Below are 21094 nucleotides of genomic sequence, written 5' to 3' on the forward strand. Positions count from 1 at the left end.
GTTATTCCAAATGAAATTTGTTATAGTTTTTTCTAATTCAGTAAAGAAGTTTTTTGGTAGCTTGATAGGTATGGCACTAAATAGGTAAATTAATTTGGGTAGAATTGTCATTTTTATTATGTTAGCTCGTCCTACCCATGAGCAATCAATGGCTTTCCAATTGTTTAGATCCAGTTTTATTTGTTTGGAAAGTGTTTTGTAGTTGTTTTCATATAATTGCTGTGTTTGTTTTGGTAGGTATATTCCTAGGTATTTTATATTGTCTAGGGTGATTTTGAATGGTGTTTCTCTTTCTACTTCTTGCTGCTCTAGTGTGTTGGAAATGTATAGAAATCATATACTCTTAAATATAACAATTTACCCTTCATAGGTAATCCTTGACCATGTAATAATCACAGTTGCTTTAAGAAATAGCAAGTGATCATGCTTTGAAATGCAGCATCTTAGGATGCAGCTGTCTTTCTTAAGTAAGGAATTACTGGGACCTAAGATGTCACCCTAAGATATAGTCTACTTCCCCCTCAAGAGGAACCAAAATGGCAGCGTATCAGAAAGAAATGTAGTGAGTTCCCTGCTAAATCTCCTCAAAACAGAGAAAACATACTGGTTCAGCTCCTGATTGGGAAAACCCAAGCAAAAATCAAGTCATATTTCTCTCCTGGGTTAGTCTAAAGAGGCAGATGGAGAGGACTCCAAACACTGAGGATTGGGTCTAGCTAGGAGAGCCCAGGATGGTGCAACTCCAGCACAGAGAGAGGCTGTACCAGAGGACAAGACAAGTTCCCATTCTTCATTGGGGGAGTTTAGTGAGAAGGTGAATTTTGACTGGTTTTATTTTTTTTCTCAGAGCATAAGTTAATTCTTTGGGAGAGTTCTAAGTTGAACTCTAATTGGGAATTAACTTGTAGAAGTATGGTAAGGATTATCTTTAAAAAATCAGGTTTTTGTATTTTTTTTAAAACCTTACCTTCTTTCTTAGAATCAGTACTGTGTATTGGTTCCAAGGCAGAAGAGTGGTAAGGGCTATGCTAGGGAGTCAAGTGACTTGCCCTAAGGAAGTATCTGAGGTCAGATCTCTGAGCTTGGCTCTCAAATCTACTGTCCCCAAGAATTGGGTTTTAAAAGCCAGTTATTTCTGACCAATGACATTAAAATCTTTCTTTTACTTTGCTTGCTATATAGTAGGGATGAACTGAAAAATATAACAGAACAAAAGACAATGGTTATGGATGGAAAGATATTTTAATAATAGTGTGCTTGACTAAAATTTAGTGAAAAGGCAATGGCATGATTTAGATTAAATTTTTATAGCACACTTTCATTTCTCTCAGTTTTTGTAATTACTTTAAAATAAAGAATTCCAAGTATTGTTATAGGACAGTTAGCCTGTTGAGTTACTAGAAAAAGTCAAATTTGTTTGTCACATTTTCCAAGTAAAAATTGGATTACTAAAAAATATTAGGGCATTAGAATCAGAGTTGTGGATTTAACTTTAATAAATATAACTTTTTACAGGGAGCCTATTCTTATGCCCATGTTTATACCAATAATGATATCAGACTTGTGCTTGAATATGCTCGATTACGAGGAATCAGAGTTATCCCAGAGTTTGATTCTCCAGGCCATACGAAGTCTTGGGGAAAAGGTAAGAAGTTTGTGTTTTAATGGTATCAGAGAAATTACAATTTGAACTTTTTTTCAAGTTATAGCTCTCTAATTTTATAATCATTTTGTTTTCCCTGCTTGGTTCAGAGGCAACACTCTTTTCTGATAAGATATGGATCCTAAAAAACTGTATTTGTCCAACTTTTTGTTGGAATCACCTTTATCATTCTGGTATATCAGATTCTCAAAGCATCACTTAGGGTACCTGCTGTGATCAAACTTTCCTTCTCTTGACTTCTTTAGTGGCCAACAATTTCTTAGCCATTCCATAGACTCACAGAATTTTAAAATCCAGCCTCTCCCCCCAAAAAACAACCTCCACTAAAACAGGTCCAAAAAATGCCCATCTAACCTATGCTTGGAAGTCCTCCAGTCAGGATGAACCCGCTACTTCCTGAGGCAACCCCTTCCAATTCTGGACAGCTTTAATTGATAGGAAGTTTGTCTTGACATCAAGCCAGCTTACTTCCTCCTAACTATTCCTGGTTCTTCCATTTAATTTGATAAACATCAGGTAAGTGCCTGTTCTGTGCCAGGCACTGTGCTGGGAATCAAATGAGAAAAAGGAAAAAACAGGCCTCGAGGAATCTACGATCTAATGGGAAGATACAACACATAAGAGGAAACTAGAAAAGGGTCAGGGGAGCTAGGAGGAGCACCAGGAGGTAACTGGTGCAGGGGCCTCTCATTCTGTGGATTGCAGAGGCTGCACATGCATGGTGTGATGAGCTATGAAATCTGGGGTCTGCCCTCTATAAAGGAAGGCTTTGGGTGGTGTTGACTGGAGGCCTTCCAGTCAGATGGGAGAGGAGACTGTGGGAGAGGTGGTAGGATATAGAGTATATCCAGAGTTGAGTCAAACAGCATATAAAGAGGTTTCTGGTGATCAGCTTCTCCCAAGAGAGGCATCTTGTTCTGTGGAGTGGGGACCAAGCAGAGCTGAAGACACAAAGACACAAAGTAGAGCAAGTCTGATCCCTCTTTGAACTTGACAGTGCTTCTGTTTCTCCTCTGCTCTCCTTTTACCTCTAGTACCTTTATTTTATTTTTTAAAAATGTTTAAACCCTTACCATCCATCTTAGAGTCACTACTGTGTATTGGTTCCAAGGAAGAAGAGCAATAAGGGCTAGACAACGGGGTTAAGTGACTTGTCCAGGGTCCCACAGCTAGGAAATGTCTGAGAACAGACTGAACCCAGGGCCTCCCTCTCCAGGCCTGGCTCTCTATCCACTGAGCCACCTAACTGTCCCCCATCTCTAGTACTTATTTTTGTGTCTTTTTTTTTTTTAAACCCATAACTTCTGTGTATTGGCTCCTAGGTGGAAGAGTGGTAAGGGTGTGTAATGGGGATCAAGTGACTTGCCCAGGATCACACAGCTGGGAAGTGTCTGAGGCCAGATTTGAACCTAGGACCTCCTGTCTCTAGGCCTGACTCTCAATCCACTGAGCTACCCAGCTGCCCCCATCTCGAGTACTTTTAAATGCTCTTTATATGACATGGACTTAAGCCTCCAAGGCAGTGGCACATGGTGGGTAGAGTGCCTGGCCAGGAGTCAGGAAGACTCATCTTCCTGAGTTCAAATCTGCCCTTAGATACTAGCTTTGTGACCCTGGGCAAGTCATTTAACACTGTTGGCCTCAGTTTCCTCTTCTGTAAAATGAGTTGGAGAAGGAAATAGAAAACTACTCCAGTATCTTGGCCAAGAAAATCCCAAATGGAGTCATGAAAAATCAGACACAATTGAAAAATGCCTGAACAACACTTTTAAATCCACCTCACGTCTTGCCCTTTCTGGTTGCACTCCAGCTCCTTGATAGCTTTCTTAAACTGTGAGGCATAGAACTGAACAAAATTCTCCAGAAATTGAAGCCACTAGACTTTTATAGAGAGAATAGAACTTCTTTTAGATGAAAACTTCATTAAGAGAGTGTCTTAATTCTTTTTTTTTGCAGGTCAGAAAGACCTTTTGACACCTTGTTATGATGAATCAGATTCTTTCGGACCTGTGAATCCAATTTTAAATACAACCTATGATTTCCTATCCACATTTTTCAAAGAAATTAGCGAAGTATTTCCAGATAGCTACATCCATTTGGGAGGAGATGAAGTAGACTTCTCTTGTTGGTATGATTTCATTAAAGTGAACTTTCTTTTCCAAACTGCTGTCCTTCACATAGTTATGAGAGGCTGTCATGAAATTATAACTTTTGAGTAATCTCCTCTCTGTTTGTCCTAAGTCCCCTAAAGAAGCTCTCTACCCCAATTCTAGAAGTTACAGCTTCTTCTAAAATATGCATTCTGATTTTGTGGGCTATGGGGCAGGTGGCAAAGCAGAATCAGGATGCTGAGAAATTGGTTTTAAGCTCCTTAGTTAAGGAGACTGTAATTTCTTCTTTGTTCTAGTATCACCAGAGGCAGTAAATTGTTTTTATGTTGAATTTTTGAATAAGCACTTTCTTTTTTTAGTATGAACTAGAGGAAAAAAACATAAAAGTTTTTCAAAATCAAGGTGAAAAAAGGATTATCTTTGAGACTCATTAATTAAAAAGTTTATTTTAAAGAGGATGTATCAAACTAATTATAGAATTTGTTTCGCTGTCTCCTTCCAAACTTTTCTTGCCTGTATATTTTCTTATTATTAATTAGATTTTTGTTGTTGAATCTGAAGATTATAGAGTTGCATCAGTGAAACAACCAACAGTTTTATGAGGTTTTTTGTTTTTGTTCTTTTAAAGATCTTTGAAATCATTTTGGATTTGAGGAGGAATAGGAAAGGTCATCTTCAAGGAACTAAAAACATTCTTTGCATTGAAAATCTGCAATAACTACCCAAGAAAAGTTTTAGGGCAATTTTACCTTTGTACAATTTTTTTTTTATAATTTTACATCTTTTACAGGTGTCAAAAGAGGCAGTCATGATGAGTATTTATGAATTTACTTGCGATGTTTAAAATGATACTTTAAAAAAGAAAATTCATGATGATATCCATACAGGGGAAAGTTTTTTTTCCTTTAAATATGTGAGCCAAATTAAATTAACCTTTTTTTTTTTTTTTTTTTTTTTAAGGCACTCAAACCCAGATGTGACAGAATTCATGCAGCAACAAGGCTTTGGTCAATCATATGAGAAACTTGAATCTTATTATATTCAGAAGTAAGTTATCTCTCAATTTTCTTTCTCTCTCAATTTTAACAGTACATTTTGTAAAAATCTTAGTTGGTACCTACTTCAGGAGTACCAATTGTGTGTCTTACTCCATGTTTTATATTACTGGATGATGAGAAAATCTGAGGTTGGTGAATTTCAAAGTTGAAAAGATTTAGGGGGCAGCTGGGTAGCTCAGTGGATTGGGAGTCGGGCCTAGAGACGGGAGGTCCTAGGTTCAGATCCGGCCTCAGACACTTCCTGGCTGTGTGACCCTGGGCAAGTCACTTGACCCCCATTGCCCACCCTTACCACTCTTCCACCTAGGAGCCAATACAGAAGTTGGGGGTTTGAGAAAAAAGTTGAAAAGATTTCTCTCCAAGATCTCATTCACTCCTGTGACTTTACTTACCCCTTCAAAGCAGCCTACCTAAGTTCAGAAAGACCTGTTACCCCAAACTGCCTACTATATGAAGAATTTTTCAAGTTTAGTTAAAACTTGAGTCCCCAGTTCAGCACAGTCCCTCCCTTTTTTTGCTACTACACTGAGTGATAGGGAGGCATGAGGGGAAGACAGAAGCTGCTAAGAATCACATAATTCCTAGATTATCTACAGATATTCATTCAACTTTTGGTAGTATGTGTAGGCTTCATGGAGTGCCTAAATCATATCCTTTTTTATTTTTCCACAATCCTCTCATTTTATTTATTTTTTTCCTTTAATAATGTTTTATTATTTATTTTTTAATATTTTCAATTCCAAATTCTCCCCCTCGTTGAGATAGTGAACAATTTGATCCTGGTTATACAAGTGTTTTCACACAAAACATTTTCCTATATTCTCCATGTTGTAGAAGGAGATACTTTTAAAAAACCATGAAGAAAATAAGTAAAATGAAAAATGATGTTTTGATCTCATCCAAACTCCATTGGTTCTTTCTGGAGGTAGATTGCATTTCTTATAATGAGTCCCTTTGTGTTTGTCTTGGACCATTGAATAACTGCGTCATTCACAGTTTATCATCATACTGAATCATATTCCTATTAAAATACTGCTACAAGGCATGACTGCACTTGTATAATCTATATCAAATTGTGTGCCTTCTTAAGGAAGGGAAAGAATTTGGAACTCAAATTTTTTAAATGAATGTTGAAGGGCAGCTTAGGTGGCCCAGTGGATAGAGAGCCAGGCCTGGAGACAAAAGGTCCTGTGTTGAGATCTCTTCATCATCTCAGATAATCTGATAAGGACAGTTTAGTTGATAAGGAAGTAAAGGTCAGGGAAGATGTTTTCCTCAGCTCAGGCTTCCAGCTCTGGCTCCAGGAGCATGGAGTTTATTGTATAATATTTTCACACAAAGAACACAAAGAAAAACTTTACAGCTGATAGAGGTTACAAATCATACAAAAGAAAATCCTTGGAGGCTTCAAAGTAAAGATAGAACAGGGTCCAAGGCCGAATTCTAGCTGCCTGGATATCAGCAAGTAAATTCTGAGAATCATAAATATATTCTATAGATATCATAAATTAATTGAGTCATATTTTTTATCGGGGGGACTGCACCTGGTTGGATAAAGTTTTGTCTAGCTCTGACCTTGGCTGACTTAGGAATATTCTTAGAGTTTAGGGATCTTAATTTTCTTGTAGAGAAATTGTTAACCCAGTAACTGCTGGTTTGTTTAAAGCTTTCCAATGGGATTTATAATGTTATTAAGAAAAGGTGTGGATCTGAAAAGGAGTCAAAAGAGGAATCTCAGATTTTAATCTATTTAAGACTCTTTTTCTCTTATTGGCCTCCTGCATATTCCCCATTTTCTTTTAAATTGAAAAGGGCATCCACCTGTTGGGCTGTGTGAATTTCTTTTATGAGGGACAAGGGAAACTTTAAAGTTACACAAATGTGGGGATGAAAAGAAAAGAGGACAAAAACAATGATCCAAAGATTGCTAGGCGCATTGACAAAAAGCCAATTAGGGGGCAGTCCCCTTTGGCACAAGAGTATACATTCAAAACAAATGCATTCGATTCCCCATAGTTCAAGCAACTGCACCCCAAAGTTCATTTTTGGATCTTGATGCAGTGTAGGTCTCTGCAGGCATCTTCATGGTGTCTTCTCCAAACAAGTTTGTTATCTGCATTCTGGGGAGGTGGCAAATTTCTTATCCCTGAAATTACTTTCAAAAGAATTTAAACTTTACATTATAGATTATAAAACATACATTCTCCTCAGAAGAGGGTTAAGGCTAACAGAGTTTTGGGGTTGTGTGAATCAGTTAGTAAAAGAAATTTTAAAAATTAAAAAAATCCAAATAAAAGAGAGAAGAGAGAAAAAAAGAATAATTTATGAATGAAATGTAAAATTTCAAAGTCTCATGTGCAAAAATGTAGGGAAAATTGAACTTAGAGCAGGTCCTTGAATCAAGGCCCAAGTAAAGTTATTTAAGCAATAGTGCAATTACCCATTTAGAAGCCAGGACTATAGAAAGTTACCACACTTATAAGAGAAAGAAAAGGACCAAATTTTTTGTGAGAAAGGGAAGAGCCTTTCCCTGGTCAGATTTGCCTGCACTTGAGCCAGGATGATGGCCAACCTTTGGTACTTAACCAGGATGAAATTCAAGGAAGTCCAGCCTCTGATATATGTCAGAAAGCTGCAACTCCAAACCCCAGTCTAAGTTTAAGTCTTCAGTATTGGCATGAGAAAGTTCTGTCAATCCTTCCTGGATTGGTACATTCTTTTTTGACCTTGTGGTACTAGGCCCTGTGCAGTTTCTCACCAATCCCATTGGGCTGGGTGGTCTCCTTGACCTTGTGACTCTTTTATTCTCTTCTCCTGGAATCAGACAGGATTATTAATTATAGTCCCATAATATTTACCAATTCATGGCAGGTTTCCATAGACTAAGGCTTTGTGGGTATGCATTAATATTAAACTTATATTACTGTAAAATCAAAAAGGATTAACATTGATTATATGTACCCTTAAGTACAAAAAATGAGAAAAGTGAAAAAAGTCAATTATTCTATATATAAAAAAATTAAAAGGAAAAGCAATAAGAATTAAAATTCAGGGAAAAAATACAATGTTTTTTAAGTAAAAAAATGTTTTAAAAATCAGAATTATATATATATATATAGTTTAGATTTAGTGAAATGTCTTTTACCCAAAAATCAGATCCATTTCCTATGTGAATAAAATAAAACCTCAACCCCCATATTATAATTCTGGGGTATAGTTTGTTTCTTTGTATTTGTAATTAGTTATTCCAATTGATGGTCAGAAATTATACAAATAAATTAATTTATAAGAAGTTCAAACTAACTTTCATTGAAACAACACTTGGGATGAGTACAGTTTCTTAGGTAAACAGTGGAACATATTGGCTTGCTTTACATATTCAAATTTCTGGGGCTTCAATTTTTATATCACTTTGCTTCGAATATGGCAAAAGGAGGGAAGGGACTATAACATTGTTTGACTCGAGCTAAGAGTCAGGGATTATTTGTCAGTGATATTTTTTTTTTGAATGGTGAATCCAATTCAATGAACCATAAGTGAGTAATATCAGTTGCAAATCCAATGACTTTTACCTTAAAAAGTAATTATTACCAAAAGCATTTGAAAGGTTTCCAAAATTTACATACACAATGAAAAACTCTAATGTTACAAAATATGATAAATAATTTTGTTTTTCAACAATTTCTCAATGAATAAATTATCTAGTAATTCTTTCCAATAATATAGAAAAAGAGTGAACAACTTTGCTTGGAATTAAGTCTTCATTACTGTTATCTTGATTAGAGAGAGTTAAGGCGGGGACTGGTTATTCCCTTAATTTATTATGACAGTCAGTTTACTTTAAACTTTTTGTTCATAATACAAATCGTATATTATTGCAAAGAGACATGGTCAATTTTTAACAAATACCTTTACACATAGTTTACATTTGAACATATGTTTTCAGTTTTCACAAAATAAGGTACATGTTTTGATAACATTCAATAACAATTTTATTAAAACCCAATATTTGTAACAGCTTTGCTTGCAACATTATTGTCTATATCACATCATAATTCAATGAGGCTGCTAATTACCCCTTTAGGTTCTAAATGTAAGGAAGGGGTTAATAAGTTTGTTAGAAGTTCTAAATTTTTAGAAGTAAGGAAAATTCCTTTTCTCTGTAGCAGTTTTTTTTCCTTTGACTATTTAAATTATTGTACTTATAAGATTTACATGTTTTGACCTTGATATAAAATTACTTTTCAAAGGTTATTGATTTTAAAACTTCAAAATTTGCAACCAGATACCTTGGAATATTCTTACATTTGCAAATAATAGTCTTATTTCAGGTCCCTTAGGATTACTGAGATGATCAATATTTTTAGTTAAATGCATTCTTCATTATAATGTTATTAACAACTTTGTTAATTAGTTTTAATTGCATCAAAATCACTACAAAGCAAAAGACACTATAATAATATTAATACCATCACAATCAAGTACACATTAACTATGAAACCAAATTATTATGAGGGTTATGCATTTTTTTTTAATTTTATATTCTGGATTTGAATGCATTACTACAAATCACAAATATTATGAGAATACAAATTAATTTCTTGTGTTATAATGCATGTCAATTTTCAATAACATTTTATAATAACAGATTAATAACATTTGAATTGTCTTTTTCCTAATAGCTTTGATTATTACATTATAATCTCAATTCTAATCCCAATCTATTCAATTCATCTTTAAGGACTAGTGAAATAGTGAACATAGGTGACATAATTTGGCTAGGATCCAATACCTTAAAGCTTAGATTAAAGTTATCACAATAATTTTTTGCATATTCTGATATTAATTGAAACAGAGATAATTACTGAAGTTGAGCCAGATTTCTGTAAGTTACAAAATTAACATTAGCTTCTCACTCTTCAATAATTATTATTCTTCTCTGTTTCTGAAAATAATTATAGTCAGTCTCTATGTGTAGAAGGGGTTACATTACTTCTGAAATGTGTCCAAGGCTGCAGCTGCTTTTCAAGTAGCTGTGCTCTTTAACTCTTTAGTTACTGCATTTATAAAATTTGCATGATTATTTTAAAACATTGATGATTTATCACTTCCAAATGAATATTAATTTAAACTTCACTACGTCCAAATTGTCCCTGATTAAAACTTCTTAACAATGTTTCCTACATATACTAGTTATTCTTTCAGACCCCTGCTTAAAGAAGAATAAAATCTGTAGTCTAGCCTCTCTGTACCTTAGGACAAATCTACATACCTGATTAAATATTTCTTTTAAATCATGAACTAGTATCCTCAAATAATTTGCAATCCTCAAATTTAGTTTGATAAGCATTTTTGGCAAATCTGATTATTTAAATCTGTATTTTATACTCTGAAAGTTTTAAGAGAGAACTTTTCCAATATAAATTTTTGTGCACATGTAAAATTAACTGAAATTCCATTTTCTAACTATTAGTTAATAAATTTATACTATGCCATCAGTATCTATTAAAATTCTTAGCAAACATGTATCCTAATGAATTAGAGAAAGGGCTGTGAGTTTTGAGAAAAAGGAACTATGTTTTCTGACTTTCCAAAATTATTTCTTGCTGAACTTGCAGCATGGATGATTCAATTTTGGCTTAAAATTTTCTCATGAACCATTCTCTGTTGAAAGGGGTCTAATTATGAAATATAAGCCAATGGTATTGTTCTAATAATTTATAAGTTAAGATTTTCACTAACATTAGTGTGATTAATGGTAGATTAAACTTATGACAGTCCAAAAAGTTTTTACCACTCTCAGTTAAGCATTTAGGTGAACTGATGATTCTGATTAGCTAAGAAAGTTTTAAATTGCACTTCTGTACCTCAGTACACAGTTCAGAATCATTGCTTTTTCTGTCTGAATAAAAACTTTTCTTAGATTGCCTTTAGAATCCTTGTTAAATTTGATTAAATATACATCTCAATATTTAACCTGTTGATATAATTTGGTGGTGGGATCAAATCTGTCCCGTTATTGTCTTATGATTTCTTTGTTCCCTTTCTTATGGCCAGTAAGAAATGGAAGAAGAAATGTAGACAAATTATCTTTTTGATTCTCACCTTAATGAGAGCAGAGAATATGATTTCTTTTAATCAATTAAATTATCTTAGAGTTTAAAACACTTAGAAATCCATTAGAGATATATTTTTCTGAATTTTTTAAACTCCTCTGTCTGTCTTTCCCATTCCTCCGGAATGAATGAGAAAGAGAGAGATTTATTTTCTCCAAAATTCCATTGTGATCACAGACAAAACCATTACAAACAGATCATAGACATATAAACACAACATATAGACACACAGACTGATCAAAGACATTTCCCGGGCATTTCACACATACTCTAACAAATATAAGACATCCTATCAAAGATCAATAAATCACATCTTTCATTGCTAAAGAAATCTGGAGAAAAACGAAAGTTTATTATTCAGAGAATTGATTAATTCTAGCAAGGAACTGGCTAAACTAGGATGAATTCTTGGATTAAATTTAGTCATTGGTGGGGCCGGTGGTTGGCCTCCTTTCCATCTTCCCTGAAATCTCTTATCAGGTAATCTGTAACCATTTTGATGGAATTTGGAATTACAACTTTTCTTCCAGTGGTAACCTTTCTCACATCTGGGACACAAAGAGTTAGGGGCATTGGAACAAGAGCTTTTTACAGCTTTTGAGCCCTTAATCATTTTAGGATATGTTTTTCCTTTCAGGGCTGCCGCGATGGCTATACCCTGCATATATGCTGGAGTAAAGTCCTCACAAGCTTTCACATAGTCACTAATAGTCCCAGATTCTTTAACATTTTGAAGCATGCTCTGACACACATTATTGGCATTGTTGTAGGCAAACTTTCTGACTGTTATCTGAGTTGAATATTCATCATTTGTATATTTTTTTACTTCTTGATTTAATCTTTTTATAAATTCTGTATATATTTCCTCTGGGCCTTGTCTAATCTCAGCCAAACCTGTGGACAGTTTCTTAGTTACTGGGATCCATGCCTCCAAGGCATACTTTGTACATTGAATTAGAGCTTCTCTAGGTAAATTAATCTGATCAGCATGTAATTCCCATTCATCTATTCCAGGTAACATTGCTTTAGTAACTCTGATGCCCTGTTTCTTATTAATGGCTGCCTTCCGTTTTGCCAATTCATCAAATTCTGATTTCGAAAAGAGGTAGTCCTCTACAGAAAGGGAATATCTCGAGGTCTGAATCCAATCAAAGGGGGTCATCCAAATTGTCCCCAAAGTTTCCACCAAATATAAAGTGTATGGAGAAGCAGGACCATATGAAGCACAAGCTGTCTTAATTTCTTTTAACACTTTGTAGGGAAGAGGCTCCCATGTAGGAGCTACTTCTTCATCATCAACCAGTTCACATCTGCTCTAAAAATAGCTGGGAAACAGAATGATATATCTCCATCCTTCCGAGCATTTTTAGGGCTCCTTTAAACCCTATATTAGGGGGCTGTGGAGCTGGAGCTTCAAGCGGCAGAGGCTCCTCTGCTTTTATCTCTCTTTCCTCTTTTGAAGAGAGATTTTTAGGTGGGGGAAGGTCCCCTGCTAGTGCCTTTTTCATTCTAATTTTAAAGCTCCGTTTTGATTTACTATGAACCTTTTCCTCCTCCTCTGATTCTAACACTGAAACCTTAAAGATTTCATTCTCTGCATTCTGACCACATAACAAAGTTGTTTTTTCAGCAGCCAATGAAATTTTTACAGGCACTTGTTCTGATCTGTGCTCAGTATAATAATTTTTCAAATCATTGCCAACTTTTAGCCAGGATTCTAAGGGAATCCATGGACTACAATTTTGAATAAGATCAAGAAATTTAGTGAGCTGTTCTTTACTAATTTTTGCTCCCCATTTCCTGAGGGTGTGCTTAGTTATATCAATAAAAAGAGTTCTGTGTTATTTAGAATTTCTGGTGCTCTGTTTAGAACTATTTGGGACTCATTTGAGCTTTAATGACAAACTTCCTGTGGACACTTGGAAAACTACATTTCCCATGGTCCAACAGGTTTCCTATTTTGAATGACATCTTCAAGGTAAAGCACGTCTTTAAATATTGAGAAGTCGGTTTTGACTTCCTCTTGGCTACCTGAGCAGACTCCTGGGGAAACATAGAGAGGATTAAGGAAGGTACAAAATGTAATCGCGGAGGCGGGATTTTGAAATAGCCAGGCGGGTGGTCCAGTTTTATTCTATCAACATGGGCCTAAATAAAATATTAGTTTTCCTCATAATATCAGCCTTCATCATTTTTAAAAATAACAGTTCTTTCCTTTGATTCACTGTGTCCCATCCTGTTAATCTATTCTTTTACTTCTAGTGCCTTCCCTTAAGGGGAGAGTTCTGAAAACTCTGGATTTCTTGCCCTTCTTTGGGCAGAAACAAAACTGTCAGAAAAACTAAACTGTCATAATTTGGGAGTTGTCTGAGGGGGAGGGCAAATATTTACCTGAATCCAGTGATCCAAGGTACCTGTTCAGGCACCAAATGTCGAGATCTCTTCTTCATCTCAGATAATCTGATAAGGACAGTTTAGTTGATAAGGAAGTAAAGGACAGGGAAGATGTTTTCCTCAGCTCAGGCTTCCAGCTCTGGCTCCAGGAGCATGGAGTTTATTATATACTATTTTCACACAAAGAACACAAAGAAAAACTTTACAGCTGATAGAGGTTACAAATCATACAAAAGAAAATCCTTGGAGGCTTCAAAGTAAAGATAGAACAGGGTCCAAGGCCGAATTCTAGCCGCCTGGATATCAGCAAGCAAATTCTGAGAATCGTAAATATATTCTATAGATATCATAAATTAATTGAGTTGTATTTTTTATCGGGAGGACTGCACCTGGTTGGATAAAGTTTTGTCTAGCTCTAGCCTTGGCTGACTTAGGAATATTCTTAGAGTTCAGGGATCTTAATTTTCTTGTAGAGAAATTGTTAACCCAGTAACTGCTGGTTTGTTTAAAGCTTTCCAATGGGACTTATAATGTTATTAAGAAAAGGTGTGGATCTGAAAAGGAGTCAAAAGAGGAATCCCAGATTTTCATCTATTTAAGACTCTGTTTCTCTTATTGGCCTCCTACAGTCCTGGGTTCAAATGTGGCCTCAGATACTTCCAGTGTGACCTAGCGCAAGTCATTTAACCCCCTTTGCTGCTCAGAAACCTCACAATCTCCTTTCTCCCAAGATAATGTGTGTAAAGTGCTCAGCAAGCCTTACAGTAGATGTGAACCATTATTCTAAGAAGAGAGTTTGAAAACTGTGGAAATGGCAAGGGCAGAATATCAAAAAAAGAAGCACAACCCCACACCAAAAAATGAAATTTGACTATATCAAAACAGTAAGTGATTGGTTACAAAAGTACAAGGCCCTTCGGCCCAGTGGTCTGTGTGTCTGCAGATCATTGATTGGCCACAAGTTTCAAAATCAGTACTATAACGGAAGATAAACAAAAGAATGCAATTTTAGCATTTCTGTCCTCATGTTAAGCAAGCTTAAAAATAGTTATCTATATATAAAATTATAAAATATATATAGACATATACATAAATTTTTTAAGCTAGAAAACATAAAAACATAAAAGTTTGTACAAAAGTGAAACCAAGACTCATAGGCAAAAAAAAAAAAAAAAAAAAATAACAATTGCCTTAGCCAGGAAACAAAAAACCTTTTTTAGAGTACAAACTCAGTTGTTAAATGTTGTGGAAGGTACAAGCTGGAGGACTTCACGGAAGAGGGGAAAAAAAGCTATAGAGTGGAAAATGAGCTTACAGGAAATTTGATGTGAGAACTAGTTAAGCCAGATCATCTTGAAATCAAAAGGAAGGTGACAGATCTTTTAGCATTTCTCTTGTGACCTATTGTATAATGAGTGACTTTAAAGGAGCACATTTCAATGCAACCATCTAATTTAAGAGCAATTACAGAGGCAAAAATCTGTACCGTTTGGCAACTGATTAGATGCATGTAGTGAGGTAAAAGAGCAAAGCCAAATACCAAAGCCAGGGCCCCTAACTGTGAAGGGCGTAATGGAGGATGTGATGAGTTCAAGGGCATATTAAGGTGGGCTCTCCACCAGGCAGCTGGAAATGTGATCCTCAGAGCAGGGTGAGAAATGGACCCGAAAGTCATGCATGTGTCATCAATAGATAGGAAAGGAACGGGTTTCTAGCATGTTATTAAACTTACTCAGCATGATTTAAAGTGACTCTTTTAAAAAATTATTTATATGTATAAATTAATTTTCTAATTTAAATTTTTTTTATATTAGACTCATAGATATTGTTTCATCTACAAACAAAAGAAACCTGGTCTGGCAAGAAGTTTTTGACAATGGAGTAAAGGTAAGACCCACATATTAAAAGTGGGTATTGATTTGCATCAAAAGTCATTTCCATTAATAACTTTTTTGCTTCTCTATTAATAATATGTGTATTTGAATATGTGTAGTTAAGAAACTGTGATAGTGGATTGAGAGCTGGCCTCAAAGGGATGTGGGTTTGAATTTTACCTCTTTTTTTTTAAACCCTTTCCTTCTGTCTTGGAGTCAATACTGTGTATTGGCTCCAAGGCAGAAGAGAGGTAAGGGCTAGACAATGGGGGTCAAGTGACTTGCCCAGGGTCACACAGCTGGGAAGTGTCTGAGGCCAGATTTGAACTTAGGACCTCCTGTCTCTAGGCCTGGCTCTCAATCCACTGAGCTACCCAGCTGCCCCCTGAATTTTACCTCTTGATGCTGCTCTGTGACACTAGGCTATCGCATAACCTTCTCAGGGCCCCCAAAAGTCATTGATTCTCTAAGGTGCAGAGAAGGTACCAATCCACAAAGAGAGATTCGTCCCTCAAAAGGAGCTCCCTACACCAAAGAAATAACAGTCTTGCTCCTATCTCTAGTCAGTGTGTCCATTGTGATGGACTGAAGAAAGTCATGACAGTATTCATGTCGCTAAACTGTTTAAAATTTAATTTAATTTAATTTAATTTGCAAAGAAAAGGCCCAGGTGCCCTGCAGAGGGAGTTTCCCCCTGTGGAAACTGTACCAGGACCTCCCTGTACCAGTGGAATGAGGAAGACAGAGATCCTGGCTTTATCCCTAAGTATAAGCAAAGCCCTGGGAATACAAAGGTGAAGGGCATAGATTCTTAGAATCCAACACCAGGGATAAGGCCTGTGTTCATTTAAGTATGATTTATGCAGCAAGCGATAAGGGCAAAGGGGAAGGGGCTAGACAGAGTACTGTAGGAACTCTGTATGAGAAAGGAGACACGACTTTCACTGGGGGGTGAATCAGGGGAGACTTCCTGAAGGGGGCACTCCTAAACGGGACCTGAAAGAGGTCAGGTAAAGATGAAGGAGTGTTTCAGGTGAGAGGGACAGCCTGAGCAAATGCCTAGAGGTAGGAAAGGGCAGGATGAGATCAGGAACATTTGGTGGCCTGCTTCAGCCAGATCCCAGAATGAATGCATGGGAGAAGGGTAGAATCGTGTCAAATGTTATTTTGCTCTAATCTCTGTACCCTTTTAGTAAGAGTGGACTCTTCATTGTTTGTTGCTTGACTGAAATAAGACTTTAAAGGCAAGAACCAGAGTGTAAAGGATCTCAAATACCAAGATAAGGAATCTGTATTTTATCTGTGGGACATCACCAAGTTGACAGTAGGGGCGGATGATTAAGGCATCTGGGCTGTGATGTGCATTAGCAGGTTCCATTTCTTGTCCCTCTCTTTGCATTATAAAGCCTTTGTTGTTTGACCAACAAGTTGAAATAGGCAGTATCTAATGTCTTTTTTTTTTTCTTCCTGCTTTGGTGGGGGGACTTAGGAAGGAGGAAGAGACAGCAAAGGGGGAAATACTCAATTTCCTCATAGAGAAGATTTAGAGCATTTTTGCTTGACTTATATAGCCTAGCAAGGAAATATTTCTTTTAAAAGTTGCCTGTTTAAACTTGATTTTTTTTTAACCTGTGCCTTTTAGCAGGGACTAAGGATGGAAGTTTAATGCCATCAGTTTTCTTTACTGCTTCACCAGAGGCCATTGGCTCTTAGCAAATCTGCTTTTTATTATGGTTGTGATGTCTTCAGTTCCCACAGGAAGTTAGTGGTAGAAGTGGGGAATGGAACTCAACCGTGAATCCTTTATGCCTGTGTCAAGCACAGATATTATTAGTCTTTTATGCCAAGTCCTTTCTTTCCTTTAAAAAATAATAAAATAATAAAATTATATAAATTATATATTTATGTAACTATAAATATATATAAATTATATATTATAAAAATAAAATAAAACTTTACCTTCTGTCTTAAAATTGATACAGAGTATTAGTTCCAAGACAGAAGGGTGGTAAGGACTAGGCATTTGGGGTGAAATGACTTGCCCAGGGTCACAGAGGTAGAAGTATCTGAGGCCAGATTTGAATCCAGGTCCTCCAGACTCCAGGCTCAGGCTTTATCCCCTGGGTCACCTGAGCTGCCTCTTTATGCTGATTTCTTAAAAGTTGGAAAGTGGGTGCTGATTTGGGGGGTGACAGCAGGGATTGTTTTGTTTTTTTTGTCTTTGTATATTCAGAGCTAAGCACAGTGCAGGGAACATAATAGGTTCTTGATTAATGCTAGTTGATTGGTTGATGAGGGTAGTCATAGCCATGTGTGTATCTGTGGGTGCACGTGCACGTACACACACAGTCCCAAAAGTCTTAGTGCAGTTTTAAGCTTTTACAGCTTTGTATAAAAGCTTAATTGCACCAGGATTTCCTGTATTTTTAAGGAAAACAAGCCTACCGGTGTTTGAATTTTTGGCTACTGCCAGTGATTTTTAATTTTTTGTATTTACTTATGTCATTAATAAATGCTGTAATCTTTCCAGCTTAATACGAAAGACACTATTGTGGAAGTGTGGAAAGGTCCCAATTTTGAAAAAGAACTGTCCGAAGTTACAGATGCTGGGTTTACTACAGTCCTTTTATCCCCTTGGTACCTGGACTATATTAGCTATGGAGAAGACTGGAGGAAATACTATAAGGTGGAGCCTCTGGATTTTAGCGGTAAGCCTGTAAAAGATGCTTTTAAAAATTGATACTCACTATATTTCTCTATTTTATTTCTATAGCTCTTTTCCATTATGCCATTATGTCATAATATAGGATGATAATTATAATGGTTTACTTTTGAATGTTTTCTTTAAGACACAAGAAGTAGAAAATAGTTTAGCAGTCATCGTTTACACCTCTACATCTCTCAACATCTGTCCCCTCTCCTTGACTCTCCTCCTGTGGCCACACTCAAGGTTGCCAAAGAGCTGTACCTAAAACATGGCGCATGGTAGCTCAGAAATCTTCAGTGGCTCCCTATGCCTCCAGCGTAAAGCACAGTCCTCAACCTTGTATTTTTAAAACCCTTCACAATCTGACTCCTGGCTACCTTTCCGGTCTTATTTTTGATAACTCTTTTCATGTACTCTTGTTCCAAATAGGTCCATCTCCCTTCACAGCTTTTATCTAATTTCCCAAACAGCTCAGGTGCTGATAAAGCTAGTCTCCTTCCAGAAACTGCTGCACCGGGTGGCGCATTGGATAGGCTTGGAGTAGGGAAGACCCGGCTTCAAATTGGACTTCAGATGATGGTTCTGGGCTGTAGAGAGCTGGGCTGGCCAGGTGTCTGCCAGGGCTGACTCGAGCGCTGATCTGATAGGCCGTGGGAATGGGGAGCAGGGCTTCGGGCTGCCTGAGGAAGTCGGAACTGGCCCAGGTCGGAAACGGAGCAGTCAAAGCTTCTGCTCTCATCAGTAGTGGGATTAGGCTGTGAGTAGCCAGTGTACTTTCTGCATTGGATGGGATGCCTGTCTTATGCCTTTTGTGTCATGTCATTTCAGGGACTTCAGCCCAGAAAGAACTCGTAATTGGTGGAACAGCTGCCCTGTGGGGGGAATACATAGATGCAACCAATCTCATGCCCAGATTATGGTATGGGTTTACTTCAGTGCCATTTGGTAACTGGTTAAGTCTAAATGTAGTCTGTTGCAAGTTTAAAAGTAAAGATTACTTTAACTATAATTATTATTAATTAATATAAAAATAATTAATAGTATTATCAGTAATATAATTAATTATAAATAATAGAGATGGGGGCAGCACAGTGGAGAGTCTCTCAGGCCTGGGTTCAGACATTTCTAGTTGTGTGACCCATGGAAAGCCACTTAATCCCCACTGCCTAGCCCTTGCCTTCCGTCTTAGAGTTGCTACTAAGATAGAAATGTAAGGGTTAAAAAAAAAAGATTATTAGAGATGACAGTGCCTAAGTTGATAGATGTACTGCCTCTGCAGTACAGATTTATTTTATTTACCTGTTTATTCCAAAGCTTCAAGAGACTGATCTGGGGTTGTGGGGGGTATACTTTGCAGGCCTCGAGCAAGTGCTGTAGGTGAGCGGCTTTGGAGCAGCAAAAATGTCAGAGATGAGGACGATGCTTATGACAGACTGACTCAACATCGCTGCCGTATGGTCAGGTAAGCCTATGGAGTTACCAGACTGGGATGTTGAAGTTGGGTGTGAGAGATGGGGGAGACAGTTGCCACTTGAAGTACAAATGAAGAACACTTCAAAAATAGGGACTTTAATTTAGAGTTAAAGTAGTTGTTATCCTTTACTGATAATAATCTGGAACATTAGAATGCAAATCATCTTTTTTGCTTTTAAGACCAGTTTAGTACATTATTGCATCATTTATAAGCAGGGGGGAGAGGGGAATCCATTTGATTTTTAAGCAGTTTTTATTTTAAGGTTGTTACTAATACAATTCTTGAGTCAGAAGACCTGGGTTCAAATCCCACCACTCATGCTTGTTCCTTGTGTGACCCTGGTCAAGTCACTTTAACTTTTTGCACTTCAGTTTCATCTGGAAAATTGGGGAGCTGGACTCAATAGCCTCTAGAGATCCTTTCTGTCTCTAAATCTATGATCTTAAATCACTTAACTTTCCTGGGCTTCAATTTCCTTATCTGTAAAGTAAGGGAGTTGTACTGGATGGCCTGAGATCCCTTTTATCTCTAGGTTGTTTGTTTTTTTTTTAAACCCTTACCTTCTTACACAATATTTACACAATTATTACAGAATACTGTGTATTGGTTTCAAGGCAGAAGAGTGGTAAGGGCTAGGCAATGGGGATTAAGTGACTTGCCCAGGGTCACACAGCTGGGAAGTATCTGAGGCCAGATTTTAATCTAGGACCTCCCATCTCTGGGCCTGGCTCTCAATCCACTGAGCCACCCAGTTTCCCCCTAGCTCTAGATTTTTAATTATACAATCTCATGACTGGTTCTTCAAGAATTTCAGGTTAATACTAAAAAAAATTGTATTTTCCCTTTTTTTTCCTAATGCGTTTTATGCAGTGGCAACTAAAACTTCTGCTAAAGAAAATCAACCAAGGCATAAACTATTCTTTAGGAACAGCTTCAACTGGCAGATTTTATGTTTTTTTTAAAATAAGTAATCTTTTAGAGGTTTCCATCTTTTATACTTTTCTCTTTTTTTTATAGACGTGGAATACCAGCAGAACCTCTTTATGTCGGATATTGTGAACTGTGAAGTGCCTAAAAGGAACATGATAGAAAGCAAACCTTTATAGCCAATGTTTGCACTTTGATCAACTTAATTTTACAATATGTAAATTAAAATTTGAACTATGAATTTTTACAAATAAAATCTTTGGTAAAATACTTAAAAGTCTTCATCTTTGAGTTCTCATATTATCTATGACTTTAAAAGACTAAGCTGTAAGGACCTGAAGGGCTTACTTAATCTCTTATGATCATGGTAGTATTTTCTAACTCACAGAAGAGGTCTCTGAGGGCAGGGGTGGGGGGAAGCTTGGAAAGTTTCAATGAGATCCACATTCAGAAACAGGAAGGAAAAAAGATCTGAAAAGTAGGAAGAGCTGGTATATTTAGCCGACTGGCATACAGACTCAAAACATCTCACAAAAATACAAGCATCTTTGAGAAACTCATGAGACTAGCAGTTCTTCAAATGTTGTTCTAAGCTGCCCACTCCACTTTAAAATGTACTCGAGAGGGGGGCAGCTGGGTAGTTTGGTGGATTGAGTGCCAGGCCTAGAGATGGGAGGTCTTGAGTTCAAATGTGGCCTCAGATGCTTCCCAGTTGTGTGACCCTGGGCAAGTCACATAACTCCAAAGCCCAGGACTTACCACTCTTTTGC

General features: G+C 36.7%; 1 protein-coding gene across 1 annotated transcript in view; it reads left to right on the forward strand.

Annotated features, from left to right (window-relative positions):
* HEXB (hexosaminidase subunit beta) overlaps nt 1-20594 on the forward strand; it is a 39724-nt gene extending 19130 nt beyond the window's left edge. The window contains exons 7-14 of the mRNA XM_044657693.1: nt 1516-1645; nt 3620-3791; nt 4735-4821; nt 15157-15229; nt 17747-17924; nt 18752-18842; nt 19281-19385; nt 20415-20594. Coding sequence (XP_044513628.1) covers nt 1516-1645; nt 3620-3791; nt 4735-4821; nt 15157-15229; nt 17747-17924; nt 18752-18842; nt 19281-19385; nt 20415-20463 — 885 coding nt within the window. The 3' untranslated portion in view covers nt 20464-20594. The remainder of the gene's footprint in view (nt 1-1515; nt 1646-3619; nt 3792-4734; nt 4822-15156; nt 15230-17746; nt 17925-18751; nt 18843-19280; nt 19386-20414) is intronic.
* The last annotated feature ends 500 nt before the right edge of the window (nt 20595-21094 follow it).

This window comes from Gracilinanus agilis, chromosome 1 (assembly GCF_016433145.1).
Source record: "Gracilinanus agilis isolate LMUSP501 chromosome 1, AgileGrace, whole genome shotgun sequence".
Classification (NCBI taxonomy): domain Eukaryota; kingdom Metazoa; phylum Chordata; class Mammalia; order Didelphimorphia; family Didelphidae; genus Gracilinanus; species Gracilinanus agilis.